General features: G+C 32.4%; 1 protein-coding gene across 1 annotated transcript; it reads left to right on the top strand.

Moving 5' to 3' along the window:
- Positions 1–10,648: 10,648 nt before the first annotated feature.
- On the top strand, positions 10,649–13,969 carry LOC100814158 (F-box protein At5g07670). Its single transcript, XM_003523842.5, has 2 exons — positions 10,649–12,186; positions 13,343–13,969. Exons 1-2 carry the CDS (start codon positions 10,883–10,885, stop codon positions 13,605–13,607), a joined length of 1,569 nt encoding a protein of 522 aa, XP_003523890.1. The 5' UTR covers positions 10,649–10,882; the 3' UTR covers positions 13,608–13,969.
- The last annotated feature ends 5,518 nt before the right edge of the window (positions 13,970–19,487 follow it).

Genomic DNA, 19,487 nt, shown 5'->3' with positions numbered 1-19,487 from the left:
GGACTGGTGCTAAACTTGCAATGAAAGATATTGTATACATAAGACTGAGCTGTCAATCTAGCAACATCTATTTTTTTTTATTTGGACATTTAAACGTGCAGCATCGACAATTCAACTTTATACGTTGTGTTTTTTTATTTGGACAAAGTTGAAGAAAAGATGGAACAAACAACTTAAGAAAACCATGTATCAGAAATGGGCTATCGCTCATTTATATATTGTTGGTTTCCCGTACTGTAAATTGTTATTTATTTTTTATCTCCATCAATTAGACTTGTTTATATAGTGCTCATTTCCTGTAGTCAAAATGTGTATTGCTACACTTGCGTGACTTACGAATTAATAAAAAAAATGCTAATTGAAATGGACCAACAGAGGATTTTAGTTAAACATTGATAGGTGGAAAAATGAGGTATGTGGGAATGATTGCACTTGCATCTAGAGGCATCTGTTGGTGACATTGATGAAAAAGTTCATGTGAAACACGTTGTGTATGTAGGAGTACGGTGTCAATCTAGAGACCTGCATTTATTTCAAGCGCACGTGGATTCACAATCAAAACTGGAAGAAACAATTTAAGACAATTCTCAATCAAAAGTGGTTTCGGTGGACTACACAAATAGACAGAATTAAATACTGATTCTGTCATTAATTTATCGAAAATGTCCAATAATGGGATTCATTTGGCTGATTTAACTGTGTGGAGCCTCTTAAAAATTCGCCATGATTCGTAAGTCATCAATTTGGTATAAATGACCTGTGTTTAGTTGAACACCTGATATAAAATATAATTTTCATTGCAGAATATTGCCACGTAAAATAAGTTTTTTTTTTTGTAAAGCAAACTTGTCATTTCATGCTAGAAACACATTACATATGTAATTGTTAAGTTAACAGGTGCAAAAGCTTTAGCAAAAGCCATCGTACCAGGCAAAAGTTCAACCTTTGCAAAAAAAAAAATGAAACCTTAGTTAATTTGGTTGCTTTAATTCTGCATATCCTTTGGAAATTGACTTATAGTTGAATAAATTGCAATATGCTAATAATAGCTCATAATTGGCTTTAAACTAGTGGAAAATATAACAGAACAATGGACAACATCAACAAACAAAATAACATGAACCCAAAAAAATGAATTTTCCCATTCCACCTCAGGAATGCATAACATATGACAATGTTGGGAAAAAAATGTCACAAAGACACATTAGCAAAACTAGATAATTGTTTGGTCAATTCCACAACTTGGCAACAGGGCAGTCAAAAGACAGCTAAGACAATTTAAAACCAGCTAAATTCATTCAATTTGAGAATGTCTAGCTAATTTGTTAGAGGAAAGTTGGGTTGGTGAAATTTGAGAGCTTCTTGGTTCATCATCAATTTCATCAGATGATAGACATTTTTTTGGCGCTAACGAGAACCCTACAATTGGATCATGTTCTGCTGTCACAGACACAGATTGCTGCATAAAACATAAATTGCTAAATAAGATGGATGCAAAGTCGGCAGCAGGGTAATTTTTTAATTGCATCATCAAAAAATGTAGCAGACCAAAACCAATAACAACAATGTTAGCTTACAGATTCAACTTATGGGGCATCATTGCAATCAAGGTTTGGAATATCAACCTTGGAACATGTCTGCATGATATATAACTTGAGAATAGCCAAACGCATACAATATATGGCTATGACAACAACAACTAAAATAGACATAAAAAAATAGCACCTCAATATCAGGCAACATGTCTAGCACAACATTGATCAAATCTAATTCATTTGAGTATCTAAGAACAACAACATTCCTGAACTTTGGTTGAACCTTGACTTTAAAAGCAAGGACATAACCCAGTAGTCTATCAAGTGCTTGAGGAGAAGCATTTAAATCAACATCACCCTCCTTGCGCAAAGCAGACAAATCCATGAGTCAATAGCTAGAATGGAATTGCATAGCAAAGAAACAAAATATTACTCACAAAATAAAAAGCATTGTATGATAATACATTAACATACTTCTATTTTGACCCTATTGACTTCATCAGCTGATTGACCAATCTACTCAGCACATTCACGGTCCCAGAGCAAGAATTTCGTGCTTTCATCCTTGTGCTTAACCATCACCTCAAGTCTATACCTGCCAATGTAGATAACAGTCTAAAGGAAAATGCTCAATGAAGGCCATACTAATTGAGCAGGAGTCCAATTACCTCAGGACAGGTTGATCATTATCTTTGCCACATCCGCATGTGAATGTTGTTGCCTCTATGTCAGTTTTCCTGTGGCATTGAATTCAAGCTGGATAGCACCATGAATGATTATCCATAACTATTCTGCTAATTGTGCCCACGGTAACACAAATAATTTCCTAGTGGAAAAACATAGGGATCAAATTTCCAACGGACTCATGGAAGAATTGAATAAATACCAGGCATTAGTCTTAATCTGTTGATCTTAACAAATCTAGACTAATTGGCCTTTTCATTGTAGTTAATAAACAACAAACATAAATAACAAGACCACCTTTGAAATGACGTTAATCTCAGCAATGGTTTTTGCTTCAGCCTTTGAAAGAAATGCATCCTTTGATGATAATTGGCTTGAGCCTGAAAGTTGTGAACTTCCTTGACCGCAAGGTGTCAAAACTGGCCTCATCTAAATACCTAAATCTGAAAGCCTATGTGAATAGAATAAATATGAAAGAGTAACAAAAAAGACTCAACATACTTAATGCACGAACTTTACAGATACAGAGAAAATTGCATGACCAAAATACCTCTCATTGAATTCTTGGATTTCCAACACAGGTTCATTAATCAATAATTTTGAGGCCTTCAATGAAATACTCACTGAGGGTGGATAGGATCCTGTAGTTGTGACAAACAAATACAGAAGATGTTATCTAATGAGCACCACAACTGGCAAATATGACATCAGACTTACCCTGCCCTTATTTGATTCTGGCATGCGTCAAAATGATAACCATCGGGCCTTCATTTTCAACCTCATTCAAGTAGGCTTAGAACTGCAAGCAGTAATTTTCCCAAAAAGTGCAAGATAACACTTGGCCACTATAGGAAAGAAACAACAATAAATGTATCAGTTAATAATCATCAAATACAGATAACAATCGCGAAGTATGGAAAACAAAAATGGTGACAATATCAATTTATAATGACCAAATATATAGAAGAAAAAAAAGATAATTGTACAACATAACCTCAAATCCTTGATTTTAAAAACAACCCTGGTATTTTTTTTATGAGACATGGTGGAAGAGCACCTCATCAACGACGCCAATAATGTCTTAAAGAAGCAAAAAATAAAGACAGGTCATTTAAAAAAACATAAACGTGGTGACCAAAATGAGTAGACAAATTACAACTAAGCTTACCAACCAACAGGCCAGCCTCGAAATTGCCAACAATGACATTGGAAAATTCAAAAAATTTAAATTCCTTAAAAGGGAGGTGATCTAAATTGGATTGCCTAACAACAGTAACTCCAGTAAAAACTAATTTATATTGATGCTCACAGACTCTGAATTGACCATCATTCTTCATCACTTTAAAATTATGCATGACATAAGTACAATTTTCCTTCAAATCAATTTTCCAAGACTTTAGCTGGTTTGGCTTACAAATAGCATGGATTTCATCTCCCTGTAACATGCAAAGTATATAAACAACTGATTGAATGGTTAACAATCCAGCAACCAAAAAAACAAAAAAAACCATACATCAGAATCAACAATAACCATTTCAGCTTGTTCAGACTTGTTGGGAGTCCCAACGAACCAAAGATTCGTGATCCTTACAGCAAGTTTAAGGGTTTCTCTTGACCCATCAATAAACTTAATCTCATTCGGAGTACGTGCCATAATTCTGCATAGAATTGCCACTCCTAAATTGATGATGTAATAAATCCAAAAACATGAGCAAAAATAGTCAAAAGGGCAAACAATCAGTTACGAACTAAACATGCAGATACAAATGTCAACAATGACCAACCAATAAAACACAAAAGTTAAACCTTCACACGTGGGAACCAAACGAAACAACGTAACAAACATAGTATAGGAAACAAACGGAACCCAGCGAAAAGCAAAGCAAGAAAATCAACAAAAAAGAAATAAAAATAGGAATATAAAGCTTAACTACACATGCAACCACGAATAAAACTCAAAAGGAACCCAACAAGTAACAACAAAGACCACATTAAGAACTACATATGCAGTAACCTCAGGGCAAAAGTATTACCTTCACTCCTCGCAACCAAAGGGAACAACGCACCAAAGGAAAACTGGAAAACAAAGGGCAACAAACAACAAAAAAGGACGCAGAAAAATAGAATAGGAAGGAAAAATTTAGTAAAGAATCATAGAACATGAAGTAAACAACAAAACAATAACAAATCGGGTAGAAAAACAATGGCAGCCGTGCCAAACACAGACATGCACAACAGACATAAAAAACTCACACCTTGAACTGCAAAAGCAACCAAAGAGGAAGAAAAGAGCCAAGGGAATAAAACTGGAAATCACCAACCCAAAACCACAACGTCACACCAAAATGGTAATCAACAAAGCATGTGGCAGAAGCAAAGGAATGTAGGATGTACGTGTTAAAAAATTGCAACTGAAATGTTACAACTGAGTGACACCAAAATTGCAAGTAAAATGTGAGAACCAAGGCAACAAAAAATAGCAAGCCACATGCCACAAAACCAAATTGAGTATCTATAATTATAAAATTACCAAAAAACCAACAAAATTGCCACATGTCAAAATTTCAACCATGGGCATAATAGGCATTTCATAGTCCTTCTCTTTTATTTTATTTTATATATATATTAACAATATGCAATTTTTAAAATTGCAGCTCAATTTTCATTTTGTATTTCTAATCCCCTCCTTAGCATATAATCCTATCGTCTTAAACAATGAATGGGCTTCAAAAGTGTCAATATGCAAATTTGTACATGCAGCAACATCCAAACACGAGACAAAAGTTTGTGAAGAAAGAATGGAAAACCTAATCACGAGCAATGGCACAACATATTTGAGGGGTTCATTGCCAACTTCTACATGCATCAAAATTCATCCTTATGGTTGTCGCGAGTACTTACTAGGGGTTTTTTCTCATAAGGGTGACGACAGTGAGGGTTTAGGTGTAAAAGTCTCTAGAGGCTTCAAAAAAAGAAAAAAATATTGCAATTAGTGCTTGTGTTAGTTGTAACATTTCATTTTTTGTAAACTAATTTAAAAAGGAATGTTATTTATAAATAAATAGAGTTTTAAAAAAATGATGAGATTTTTATAATTAAATAAATAAGGAGAAATAATTTTATTAATGAAAATAATGGTTTGAGAGAAAATAAAAAGGATATTTTATTTATTCATTTGATAGGGAATAAAATAGAGTTTTTTTTATAAAATAATAAAAATAAATAAATAAAGTAAATGATAGGTTGTACCCTAGCTATAAATATAGAGATGTTACGTTTTCCCTTCTCCTCCTCCCAAAACCTTCTCTTTAAAAATAAATAAATAGAGTAAATGATAGGTTGTACTCTAGCTATAAATAGAGAGATGCTACGTTTTCCCTTCTCCTCCTCCCAAAACCTTCTCTTTTTTCGCATACCACGAAATCTATCTTAGAAAAATGAAGATCTCGGAGTCATTCACCATTGGATCGTCGTGAAATTTGAGCACCAAATTCAGAATTCCTTTCCGAACATTCTTACCATTGGAAATTACGAAAACATGTCAGATAAGAGAGAAATGTCCTTTGCATCGTATCTTTTTCTTTTCCCGCAGATTCCCAAGACTGTCTCAGTAAAACTACAATCCTGGATTCGTTAACCATTGGATAATTGTGAAATTTTGATATGTTATTTGAGATTCATTTCTTCTCATCTTCACCGTTGGGATTTGGAAAATAATTTCTGTGGAGGGAAAAATACTCATCGTACATAAACAGTAGAATGGAGGCTTCAATCCCTTCTCCTTCTTTCTAACGCTTGAAAATCCTATTAACGCAATCAGAGGAAAAACTCAAGGAATCTCAAAAAAGCATTAGAGATGCTTCTATCATTGTCACAATACACACATGAGCCCGCTTAGAGGTAAAGAATGAGTTTATCGCAACTGGGATTAGAATGAACATGTGTAGGGATCCTTAGAGGATTAAATTGAGTTTATTTTGGGATGTTTATTGAATTTTTCCTTTCTGATTATAAATACAATATTGATGTCTTTATGTGAATTGGTTGATAAAATTTAGTTCTCTTGGTGTTTTCGTTTTTCATACCTATGATTTTGATTAATTGATTTTGATATAATTGTGTGAAATTATTTGAGGGGTTTTACTTCCCATGTTGTGATAAACCTTTTGTATAAATTGTTATATTGAGATTATGAAATTGTGATTCAAATCGTGAGTATGTGATAAATTGAACCCGTGATGAAAGGTGAAATACATGTGTATTAAGATGTATGTATTGAGTTTTGAGCTATGAATTGTGCAATCACACAATTGTAAGACCCTTTAAGGGCGACGAGTATTGTGATGGGATCCACTATGCGGACCTGACTAGTTTAATCACAAGTGCGACGAGATAAAATTATTTTGAGAACAATTGAAGAGTCGTGTGTATTGCATAGTTCATAGGTAAAATGTATATGATTCATGAGGTGTGATAACATGCTACTTTGGGATTATACCATTGTGATTGAAACCGAATATATGTGATAAATTGAGTATATATTGACTTGTAATATATATGTGCATTGAGATGTTGTGTGTATTGAGTTGTGAGCTATAAATTGTACAATCACACGACTATAAGACCTTTTAAGGGCGACGAGTTAAAGCTAAGACCCTTTAAGCGCGATGAGTTAATGCTAAGACCCTTTAAGGGCGACGAGTTAATGCGTGACGAGTATTGTGTTGGGAACCACTATGGGGAGTGGACCCGACGAGTTTAATCACAAGCGCGACGAGATAAAACTATTTTGAGAACAATTGAGGAGTTATGTGTTTTGTACCGTTCATAGATAGAGTCTGTGTGTTAAAATGTTTTCTGGGTTGAACCTGAATCATGAGGGAGAGGCCCTGACGAACTCTTCAGAGTGTAGGCCTTGGGGGTAAATACACCCGGTTTGAATGCTCCTTTAAGCCTGTGTCAATCCCACATAGTTGGAGCATTCTCGCAAAACAACATTACCTTGACTGGTCTCCCTATAATTTTACCTAGTGAGAGTAACTTGACTTGCTAATGTGTGGTTTGTCTTATCATGTACTCCTGGGCGCCCGACGAGGTTTTTCACCGACATGATACCACAATGCATATAGGATTGAGTCTTAGTGTATCTGTTGCATAACGCTTGTGTAATGATCGATATTGATTGATTTAGTGATATTGTGTTTTGATCATTGAGTACAAATGAATGAGACATATGGTGTTGTGATGTGATGTTGCGCGATAAAGTGGTGAAATGATGTGAGCTATGCTTAAGTAAGTTGTATTTTGTTTATATGATATTTATACCTACATGTTGTTCTTGTTTCTCTCTATTAGTTAGGAATGTGATAACTCATTCCCCGTGTGCTATTTGTGTTTGGATCTTGTGATGATCTCGAACCTTGTGTTCGTGGGAGCAGATTGTTAGGTAGATGATTATGAAGAGTCTCATGCTAGAGGACACGGGAACACAATGCTCTGATAGGATGTGATATTGGGGTATAAGTTTCTATATTAATTTCATGAAGTCTTGGATGACCCTGTTTTGAGCCAAGATGATTTGTTATTTATTTGGACAAGTTTTATTATGATGTTAGAAAAGTGAATGTGAGTCTTTTACCCTTTTGAAAGGCTTGTATTTAAATGTGTTTTAAAAACTTTTAATTAATTCTGATTTCTTATTCTTTTATTATTAGTACATATATGTGAGGGGTAGAGGGCATCACATTAGTAAAAATCTTATAAGTGTTGGGATTAGAGATAGTCTAAGATTGTGACTAAACCAATATAAATTTTGTATGTAATTTATCCTTCCTTGTTGCTTTTGACATGTTGCTTCTGAATCTTTTACTTTGAGAAACATATTTTACAATGTTATATCTTTGATATAAGACCATTAGAAATTTCTCGAAGTATTCTTCAAAGTTCAAAAGCATCCTCTACGTGGTTGCATAATAGATAAAAAAAGGTTCTACACTACCCAGAGTCTAACATTTTTTAGTAGCTTCTTAAGAAGTATATGACAATATTTTTGTATGATTTTTACTGGGAAGCTATTTTTTTATATAAAGTACTATCAAATGATAAAGATTGTTCCTAACAAGGCTTCTGAAAGATAGAACTTTGATATATCTTTACAACTTTAGAATATGTGTGTTCTTTGTAGAGAAAGTTATAGTCGGTTTAGTGTCGCTATTCAACCTCATTTTAGTGACCTTTTGATCCACTTCAAGAGCGAGTTCGAATTAGTATATATGAAAATGATTCAACATCAATTAGTTTGAATTGATGTTAGATAATTACTTCAACATCAATTAAAACAAAAACCCATGTAGAAACATGTTTTTTTACATCGATTTATAAATAACTAATGTTGTGAAGTTGCATTTAATTACAAAAGTATCAATGCATCATTTACTATATTTTTTTAACAAGTGATGTAGAAACAACAATTGTAAGATGTGTTCCATGCATTAGTGCATTATTCAATTTGGTTATTTAAAAAAAAAACAAAAAGTTCAATTTGATCCCTTGTTTTTAATGTTCAATTTGGTAATTAAAAAAAATTATTCATTGTTTCCTTTTTGTCTAATATTATTAATTTCTTTTGTGTCAATTTAGATGTGACAGAATAGTAGCATTTAGCATTTTTGTTTTAAAATTAAAGGACCTAATCGAAAAATATAAAAATAGAGAGAACAAATTGAATAATTTAACCAATAAAAAAACATATTACAACATGGGACAACATTATTTTTATCATTTCAGTTTTTTTTTTCCGGAGAAAAAGCTTTTTGCCAAACTTGTTTGGGACATCAACTAAAATTTGGCAAGAAAAAAAAAGCTTTTCTTTTCCTCAAAAATAAGTTATTTTTATGTATTTGAAAATTTGAAACTTATTTTTATGTTGTTGGGTGTACACCGACATTTTGGGAGGAGATGGTGAATGTTACACCAGTTGATGGCAGTGGTGTCTAGCTTGGTTTCACACTTAGAAGGTTGTGGTGGTTGAATGCACCATAATTGTGGGTGGTGGTGATGGGTAGAGTTGCTAAAATGGACTAAAATTCACGAGCCAATTTGGCCCATCACGTGATTGGGTCGGGTTGAATTGAATTTTTTTTTGAAATTTTTTATTAGTTTAAAAATTGGACCTTACCTTTTTTTAAAAAAAAAAATTAGTGTAGTAACCACAAGTGTAATGGTTTTTTGCTTTTAGAAAATTAATTTATTTGAAATTGGAATTGCCAAAATAATTAAAAGTCATGAACAAATGTTGTCACACATGTATTTAATTTTGTTATAATTATTTTTTAAAAAATAATTTTTCACTCAAAATTTGTTTTCTTAAATTATTATTTTATTTTAGTTGGATCAACCATGTTTAAGACTCATTCAGAGATGAACCTAGTTGAGTCGACCTATTTATTAGGCGAGTCTAGGTGGGCTGAGCCCAACGGGCTAATCCTAATCCACCTTAACAGTTCCAATATTGACAGGTGAGAGTGGGCAAGGGAAGAAGAGGAGGAAAAAAAAAAAATTATACTTTATAATAATTTTTAGTCATTAATATTTTTTCATCTCATTCGTGACGTTAAGAATATATGAACAGAAGAATCATTTAAAATCAGTTTGAAAAGATAAATAATTAAACTAAAAAATAAAATAAAAAATCAAATAAGTCATTTCCCAAGATCTTTTTCCAACAATTTTTTTCCCTAAAAAAATGTTTATCTCGAAATTTCTCAACAACCTTTTTCATTAACTTATAAACTATTTTTTATAAGCTTTTATAAACTAGTTTGAAAAAAAAACATTATGACCCATTATCACACGATAATCACATCCACATTAATACATTATATAAAATTATCCATTATACGGAGAAAAAAAATTAATGCTTATTGTAATTTTTATTTGTAACTTTTTAATTTTTAACCAATTTTATTCTCAATGAATTAATTTAATATATTTTACCTTCAACTTTTAAAAACTTATGAATTTTATCCTTCGTTGTTTATTCATTAATAAACACAAAAGTTAAGAATAAAATTTACCAAACAAATAAAAAGTCAAGAGTAAAATTCATCAAAAAAAGGTTGGATATAAAATTTGGCCAAAAAATTGGAGATAAAAAATGTAATTATTTTAGGAGTAAAATGATAAATGATAAAATTCTCAAATTTTTTAAAAGTTGAGGATAAAACATGCTAAATTAATTTGTTGGGATAAAATTTTTAAAAAATAAAATATGCAATTAAGCCAAAAGAAATAATGATGCATCCACAAATAAAATTACTTTTTATTTTTTTCATATAAATACAAGACAAATATTAAAAGTTTATAGTAACTCATGCATTTTATTCTATCACCTAAAATAATTAGTGAATTACTTTTATTTCAACCGTATAAAACAAAAAATGATTGAAAAGGGGAAAAAAGTAAAATACAAAGAAGGCTAAAAATTGTCTCTAGTGCTTTCAATACCCCAAATCGGTCCACACACCACACCAGACCAAATCTTTCAACCAAAACCATGAACAAGAAAACAAAAAGCAAAAAAAGAAAACAAATGATTGCAAAATAATAAAAATTCAGACCCACAATTTAGTTGTTAGATAGATAGACACATACCTCCACAAACCATGCCCAACAAACAACAAAATCCCAAAAACACCAACGCCACTAACACCACTCTGCTCAGCTCAAGTTGTTTACTACCGATCGGGAATGCGAAGCTTCTTAACAACAACACCACCATCACAAAAACACTATTCTACTCCGTTGAAACGATGTCGCTTCACCCAAACCCTAGCCTCACTCCTCCACCAGCCACACCAGCGTTAAAGCCCTGGCTCAACACCACCGCCACCACGGAGCCCCTCAACCCTATGGTCCTCGCCATGCACCTCTCCGACCCCAAATCTAAAACCCTAATCCCCAATTCCACACTAATCATAATGGACAGAACCCTTCTTTTATCGGACGAGCTTCTCCTCCGAATCCTCTCCAAGCTCCCCAATTCGCAGCAGCAGCGGAACTCCAACTCCTTAGTCTGCAAACGCTGGCTGAACCTCCAGGGTCGGCTCGTCCGAACCTTGCGTGTCCTCGATTGGAACTTCGTCCTCTCGGGTCGGTTAATTATTCGCTTCCCGAACCTGAACCACGTGGACTTGGTCCCAGGTTCGTTCACTTCTTCTGTATACTCATCGATTGTCGTAAGCCACAGGCTCGTTTCGATGCACGTGGATTCCGCGTGGCGAATCGGCGTCGAAAAAAACCTGTTACCGGTCGAGACGGTTGACGCCGGACTCAAATCGCTCGCGGGCGGGTGCCCTAATTTACGCAAGCTCGAGGTGGCAGGTTGCAGCGAGGCCGGGATTTCGACGATTGGCGCGGAATGTGTTACTCTGCAGGAGCTCGAGCTGCAGAGGTGCGACGACGCCGTTTTGGGAGGCGTTGCAGGGTGTGAGAATTTGCAGATTTTAAAAATAGTTGGGTGTGTGAGGGGTTTTTATGAGTCTGTGGTTTCGGACATTGGGCTCACGATTTTAGCGCAGGGGTGTAGGAGATTGGTGAAATTGGAGCTTGTGGGGTGCGAAGGGAGTTTCGACGGGGTGAAGGCGATTGGGCAGTGCTGTGTGATGTTGGAGGAGTTGGTGATTGTGGACCACAGGATGGATGATGGGTGGCTGGCCGGGGTTTCGTTTTGCGAGAATTTGAAGACTCTGAGGGTTCAGTCGTGTAAGGTGATCGATGGGAGCCCCGGGTTGGAGGAGCATTTGGGTTGCTGCGAGGCGCTTGAGAGGGTGCATTTGCAGAAATTCCAGATGAGGGATCGGAACGGCGTGGGAGCGCTGTTTTCGGTGTGTAGGAATGCAAGGGAGATTGTTCTTCAGGATTGCTGGGGGCTGGATGATGGCACCCTGAGTTTGGCTGTTGTTTGCAGGTAATATAATGTAGGGATTTTTTGAACTGGGATGCGTTTATGTACTATTAGAATTGGAGTTTTATTTGGGTAATTAGTGTAATAAAGGTTTGCATTAAATGGTAACATATGTAACTGAAATGTGGAATTATGATTCTGATTGGAGAACAACACCAAGAACACTTAAAAACTGGATAATACAAGTTTTGTCCTTTTTTGTTTCTGGTTGATTTTCACATTGAGTTTGAATTTGTAAATGTGCAATTGGAATTGGTCCATGGTGAAATTGGGTTTGCCTCTTTTGAAAACATAGATAGGATTGAATTAGAATGCATTGAGCAATGTTAAGATTTTTAATTCTGCAAATGGATTGCCGTTTATTGGAAGATTGTTGTTGGTATCTGTAATATTACTTTTAAATCCGGATTTATGGTGATTTCTAATGGGTTGAGAGTGTAAAACCTTTATATTGACAATTGAGACAGTGTATTAAAATTGAACTCATAAAAATATACTCATGTTGATTTGAATTTTGAATTATAATGGTTTTTTACTTTATCATCTAATCACGGTTTGCCATGTATTATAACAATGTTGTTTTTGTAATAATGACTTAAAAGTCATATTTAAGGTGGATTATGATTAGTTGAGAGTGTAAGGCAAAATTAAACTCATAAAGATATATCCATGTTTTTGAATTTTTTATTTATAATAGTTATTTAGCACGACCTGTTTTCTATTAAGGATAGATGTATTTTTCCTGCTTTAAACATTTTCTCCCTTGAATAAAGTCAAATTCATGAAATTTTTTATTGTGTTGGTGTAGAATTGTTATGTAGCATCATATGCATTGGTAATCTTGAAGTTTAGGAAGTTGAAAATAAGTAATTATAACTTTTGGGTTCAGTGTGGTCCCGATGTGTTAAGAGTGTTTTTGAGAGTTTATTTTGAAAATTGCCATTTTTGTGATCTTCAATTGGCGACCACCTTATATTAAAACGTATGGTTTCTTGCATCATTTAAGAAAATACTTTTGATATCTTTATTATTTATCATGTTTAAACTTTAAAGGTGGTTATGTTATGGGTATCCTTAGTTGATAAGTTATATGGACATGTCCCATATATATTGGGGTTATTTGCAAGTTACATTACAGTTGTTGTTGGTCTATTTTCAGGCGGGTAAAATTGTTTTACGTAGAAGGATGCTCATTGCTTACAACAGAAGGTTTGGAGTCCGTAATTGAGCACTGGAAGGAGCTAGAGTGCCTTAGAGTAGTCTCATGTAAAAACATAAAGGACAGTGATATCTCTCCTGAACTTGCAACCCTATTTTCCACTCTCAAAGAGTTGAAATGGAGGCCAGATACAAAATATCTTTTCCCTTCTGATGTTGGTGTAAGCATGGGGAAGAAAGGTGGTAAATTTTTCAAGAGATCATGACATGATGATACAATTGTGTTCACTATGTAGTCAGAAAATCTAGGGCTATGGTATTAGGAGCAGAACAGATATTATTCTCACTCACTGATTATAGTGGAAATTTGTACCATTATTTAATCACGTTAGTTAGTTTAGATGGTTAATAACTAGATGTTGACAGGGGGTGATTATTACTTTTACCCGTCACCTAGTGATGTAATTATGTATAAGCCCCAACCCGTTTCATTTCATTTTGAAATTGGGTAAAACTTGTTTGCCTGCAGCTTTCACTGTTCTTTTGTTTATGCAATTAGAATAAGGAACCAAACTAGAAATGTAATTGTATGTAAGCAGGAACACACAGTTGACTCCAAGCAGAGAAATTTGGATGCCTTTGTTTCGCAGCTTATATTTATTTATTTATTTATATATTTTCAATTATTGAATTTGGAAGTAACAATGCAACCCTTGTCTGTGCGGGGCTGTGGCACATTTGGATGCCATAAAGTTAGCAAGGTGGGGTTGTTTAAATGTCATGAATAATTGAATACTATGTAAAACATCATTGTCATTTAAGAATGTAAGTGAAGATAATGTGATAATGTTTTTGTCTTATATGTATGTACTTCGATTAGTTTAGTAATTTTCGTTATAATTGAAATGTCGACAAATTTATCTTTAAGAGGATTGAAGTTGTGACACATTCGGTATTACTTTGTATCTTAAAAGATTTAATTTACAAAAAAAAACTAGAGAAATATTTATTGAGAAAATAGATTATACAGAAACAGTGTAAAATAATTATCCTATATAATAAGTTGTTGATTTTATAAAGATTATTTTATCAAATTATATTTTTTAATTAATTAATGGTGTAAAATCTTTTTGCAGAGATAGTTGTGCATAATTATCGGCAGAAGTCTGAAGTAACAATGCAGCCGTTCTCTGTGGGCCTATGGCACATTTGGTATTTGGATGCCATCAAGTTTTCAAGGGATGCTTGTTAAATGCCATGAGTAATTGTTGACCAGAAAGAAAATGTCATGAGTAATTGAAGTTGGAAGACTATGTAAAACACGGTCATTTAAGAGAGTAAATGGGTGTAATGATTGTCCTCATATATATATCATCATCATCATTCGTTGTCTTTTTACTTCAATTAGTATAATCACAACACAAAAACATCAACTGAAAAAAGTGATAAAAAAATACTCTATTAAAGATAAGTCAAATTCTCTTATAATTATTTATATTATTATTAATTTAATTTAATAAAAAATTTCATTAGTATTTTGACTTGTGCATTATATAAGAAATATTTATTTTTATATAGTTTTAGTTTACAATAAATAAATATTTTAAAAAATTTAAATTATATTACAATTAAAATTTAAATTATAAGAAAAATAAAAATAACAATCGGCCGAATAGTGTAAGGGATTTTTGGACCAAGATTTTATGCCTGACCAAGCTTGTTGGCCTACCAATTTTTACGGTTGTCTTTATAATAAATATTTGTAACGGTAATATAAGGTTATTTTTAGATTGAAATTGATATGTGATTACTAAAATCAAATATATAAATAAATATAAAAGAATGATAATTATTTTTTTACTTCATAAAAATGGATGACAGTTTGAAATGATTAAGAAAGATTTTTTTTTTATTAATTGTATAAAAAAGTATATAAAATATCTAACGACTCGTCTTGTTGTTATGATATCATTAATTCTAAAATGTGTAATTTTAATTTTTAAATGAAATCTCTATTAATTTGATTATGAAAATGAAAGTAAATTTTTCGCAATACACATTTATCAAACAACGCACAAACACATAAATAAACTCACACACACATATATATCTTAAATCATTATATATCATTCATATGATAAAAATATAATTTAGTTTTTACATGTATCTAAATCAGAGATTTACATGTCCAAATAAAAAAAAATTATAGAACTACTATGGAGGAGTTGATAACAAAACACAACTCTCTCTCAAAATAATTTCAACGTCATCACGTCAATTTGACGGCTCCCACACAAAGAATCTCTCTCCATGTCATCTATCATATACTACTACTGTTGTTCATTTACTCTCATGAACGAAGGTTAACGATCATCACAGGTACCAACCACACGGTACAAAATTACAAGGGTGGGTTTATTATAATAAAAATCAACAAACATCAAATGATCATGATTAACAAGAAAACCATAACAAATACCACAATCATAGACAAATATCCATCAGTCCAATGTACACTTAGCAATTAGTCATCAACTTTTTCACATTTCCAATCAATCATGCTCAGTATGATGTATGCATCTAATCTCAACTCTCAAATGCAATGTGGTACCATTTGTCAGGAAATAGCCTAAGTGTGTCCACACAACATTCACACTTAGGAAAACTAGACAGCAAGTGTCAAGGTCATCCTATTGTGCACAGGCAACCCCCTGGTGATCATCCTAAGTCACAAAGGAGTTTCAAACCGAGTGACATGCCCCAAGTACAAGTATATTCCCTCATAAAAAACTACAAGTATTTACTGACAAAGTTTATACTATTTTCATGCAATATGAAGTATGAAACATAGGTGTCATCAATCAATGCACTGACCATGGATAATTAAAGATTCTAAGTCATCCCCCACCAAAGATGTTTAAAATTAAAACTCTTTAACCACTCTATTTCTTCCACCAGAGACATCCAAATTGGTCACTGCATCCCCTATGTACATACATAACATACATCATCACAATAACATCATCATCTCATCTCAATGTCATTAACATCATCAACATCATCATCAACATCATTTCATCTCAATGATATTCTCAACATCAACATCACCTTATCTTAATATCATCATCAATGTCATTATCATCTCACATCAACATTATCATAAACATCAACATCATTTCATATCATTATTATCATAAACATCGACATCATCTCATCTCTATGTTATCAACATCATTAGTAATCACATTCCATGTATATGTACATATAAATTTTATGCCTGAGATTCACACTCCCTAGACCTTCAGACAACACAAGTCTCATACAACAATATCATTCACAATTTCAATCATCAATAACCAATAAATCGCATCCTACTAGTCAAAAACATAATTTTTCTTGAAAAATCAGCATGCAACAAGGACAAACATACATCACTATAGTTGGGTTCCCTAATCCCAACTACAGTATCAAAGCGGTAAACCAAACTAAACTCCCATCACCTATGGATATCCCTCTGTCAACTCCTTTCTACGTCATTTGGGGCCGAATACCCCTGTCAAATTAAAATGGACTAAGAGATGTTTCGAGGTCTACTTCAAAGAGACATTATTTTGAAATTTCGATCACACCAATGTGACTAGGGTTCAACAAAGGTCACTAATCTTACTAATCTTGTAGTTGATCTCGCTGAGCGAATTATCTCCTCAGGTTGAAATTGCGCTTAGCACGTTTGTCTCGCTAATCTTGATGTCCAAAAGTTTTACTTTAAAAATCTCAATGGTCAAAGCATGAAGATGTGGGTTATGAACCTACAATCTAAATTTGAAGGCAATCCAACGTTTAACAAATCCAGAATCACAATTTTACCGAAACAGGTTTGGATAAAACTTGAAATCTCACCATTTCAACATAGGTCAATCAAACTCTATATAACATAACATCCACATCAAACAATCACACATAATTACTTCACATAACACCTCAACATCGATTTTCAATTAGTAGAATTTCAGGAAATTACAAAATGTATCCACAAAATATTCTAAGGTTATGTTTGTCAAAACTAACTAAAAAGTCAGTTGAAAGCTGAAAGATAAAAAAATATCTTATTGAATTATAAGTGTTTTAATAAAATTATTTGTTGAAATAACTAAAACATACAAAATTACTTAAAAGATAATAATAATAAAATTTTATCTTAAAAAGAAAATATTTAAAAGGAAATCTAATCAATATTTAAGGATAAAAATGGAATAAATATTATAAGTTAGTAATTTAAAGTAGGGTTTAAAAAAATATTAAAAATTACTAAAAAAAATTCTTTTATCAAACTATCAAATAAAAAAACCTAAAAACTAATTAAAATATTTTATGGAACACACTCTAAAATTGACCTAAAAGTTTGACTAGTTTGAACGAAATATTTCAAACCTCAAAATCTTTGTTAAAAAAAAAAAATCATCCTAAAAACAGAAAAAGAAAATTTGTCGAGACTTTCTCATTGAAGAAGGTAATGTGAACCTTACTTTTTAAACTAGGAATTCTAAGTAATATTATAGGAATAGATTATTTACGTTATATTGGATCGTTTTGTTTTTTATTTTTTTATTTTTTTATCAACATCCTGAATCTAAATCGAAAGTCTTATAAAGTGGTAAATTCTGTAAGTCTTACAAAATGATAAATTCTGTTTAGCGACTAATCAAACTTTATCAGATAAACTATTTTACGGTTGTTAAGTTCTTTTATCTTTTTGATGTAAAAAAAAGTTATTTTATCTTATCCCATAGATAGCAAACTATTTGTATAACAAAAAAACTATATTAAATGAAATCAATTTTACATTTTTTTTAAATCTATTCAATTCTAAAATTTTATAATAAGTTTAAACACAAACAAACTTTTAAATACTATTATCTATATTCTCCTTCATTTTCTTAACCGTCTATTTCTTACAATTTAATTTTTTTATCTCTAAATTAAATAAATTATCAATAGTGATAACTTTATATTACAATTTTAATTTTACATACTTTCGAATTTTATTTTGAATTTCTTTAGATTTAAAACATAAAGGTCTGCTGCGTGTGACAAAACCGTGAATCCACGCTGGTGCCGCAAATTTCCCATCAAAGAATTTCAACGGTCCCAAATCACGTAAACACAAACAAACACCGAACAACACTAACAAAAGTTAATTTAATTTACAAGAAATCAATTCGTATTTAAAAAATAATATGCATCAAAGTGAGGACTTATTAACGAGTAATATGTAGGGGTGGAAATGAGCCAAGCTAAGCCAAACTTTACTAGGCTTGAGTTCGGTCTGAGTTGAATACGTAAGGCTTGAGCTTGATTCATTACCTGTCATACACTTTTTTTAAGGTTCAGCTCGGCTTATATAAAAGTTTGGCTTGGCCTACGAGCCTATTTAAAAGTCTGCTTAAAGACGTCTTTGATTAATTAATTATTTTAAAACCTAGTGAAATACTAACTAAAAAAAGAAACTTATAAAATTTCGTATAAGTAATGTACAAATCCAAAAATAATTGATAAACAAAATCATATTGAATTTAAGTCGTTAAAGCACAAAGTATATCAAAAGAAAATAAAAAAAGAACATAGTATTAAAAAATGTATGGATTAGAGATGATTTGCAGAAAATGGATTTTATTCTACGTGGACAGTGTGCATGAACAGTAATAAAAACTGGAATTCTAAAATCCTAGAATTATTCTCCTCTCCGAAAAAAGACTCCCTAAACTAAAACCTTGGTGCTGTTATATAGTTCCTCATCCCCAAAGCTTACAAATCTATTTTAAGTCCAAGCCCATAAACGAAATAAAATAAAATCTGGACAAGATAAGATAAGATCAGATGAAATAAAATCTGCACGAAATAAAATCTAGATAGAATAAAGTCTGAATAAAATAAAATCTAGATAGAATAAAATCTGGATAAGATAAGATTTGATAAAATAAAGTTATTATTATTATTATTATTATTATTATTATTAATTAAACAAGCCGTCTTGTCAAGCTTAACAAGCTTTTTTTATGGTTTGAGCTTAGCCTTTTTATCTAAAAAGACTTTTTAAAAAGTTTGAGCTTGACCTTTATAGTAAACAAGCCGAGCCGAGCCTTACA

This window comes from Glycine max, chromosome 4 (assembly GCF_000004515.6).
Source record: "Glycine max cultivar Williams 82 chromosome 4, Glycine_max_v4.0, whole genome shotgun sequence".
In the NCBI taxonomy this organism is placed as follows: Eukaryota; Viridiplantae; Streptophyta; class Magnoliopsida; order Fabales; family Fabaceae; genus Glycine; species Glycine max.
This window is presented reverse-complemented; position numbering and strand designations above follow the sequence as displayed.

What these genes read in the sequence shown, in the direction of transcription:
- LOC100814158 (XM_003523842.5), top strand. Translation starts at nt 10,883, where the DNA reads ATGCCCAACAAACAACAAAATCCCAAAAACACCAACGCCACTAACACC. An exon ending in AGTTTGGCTGTTGTTTGCAG is followed by an intron (nt 12,187 to 13,342) that starts GTAATATAATGT and finishes GTCTATTTTCAG; the next exon opens with GCGGGTAAAATTGTTTTACG.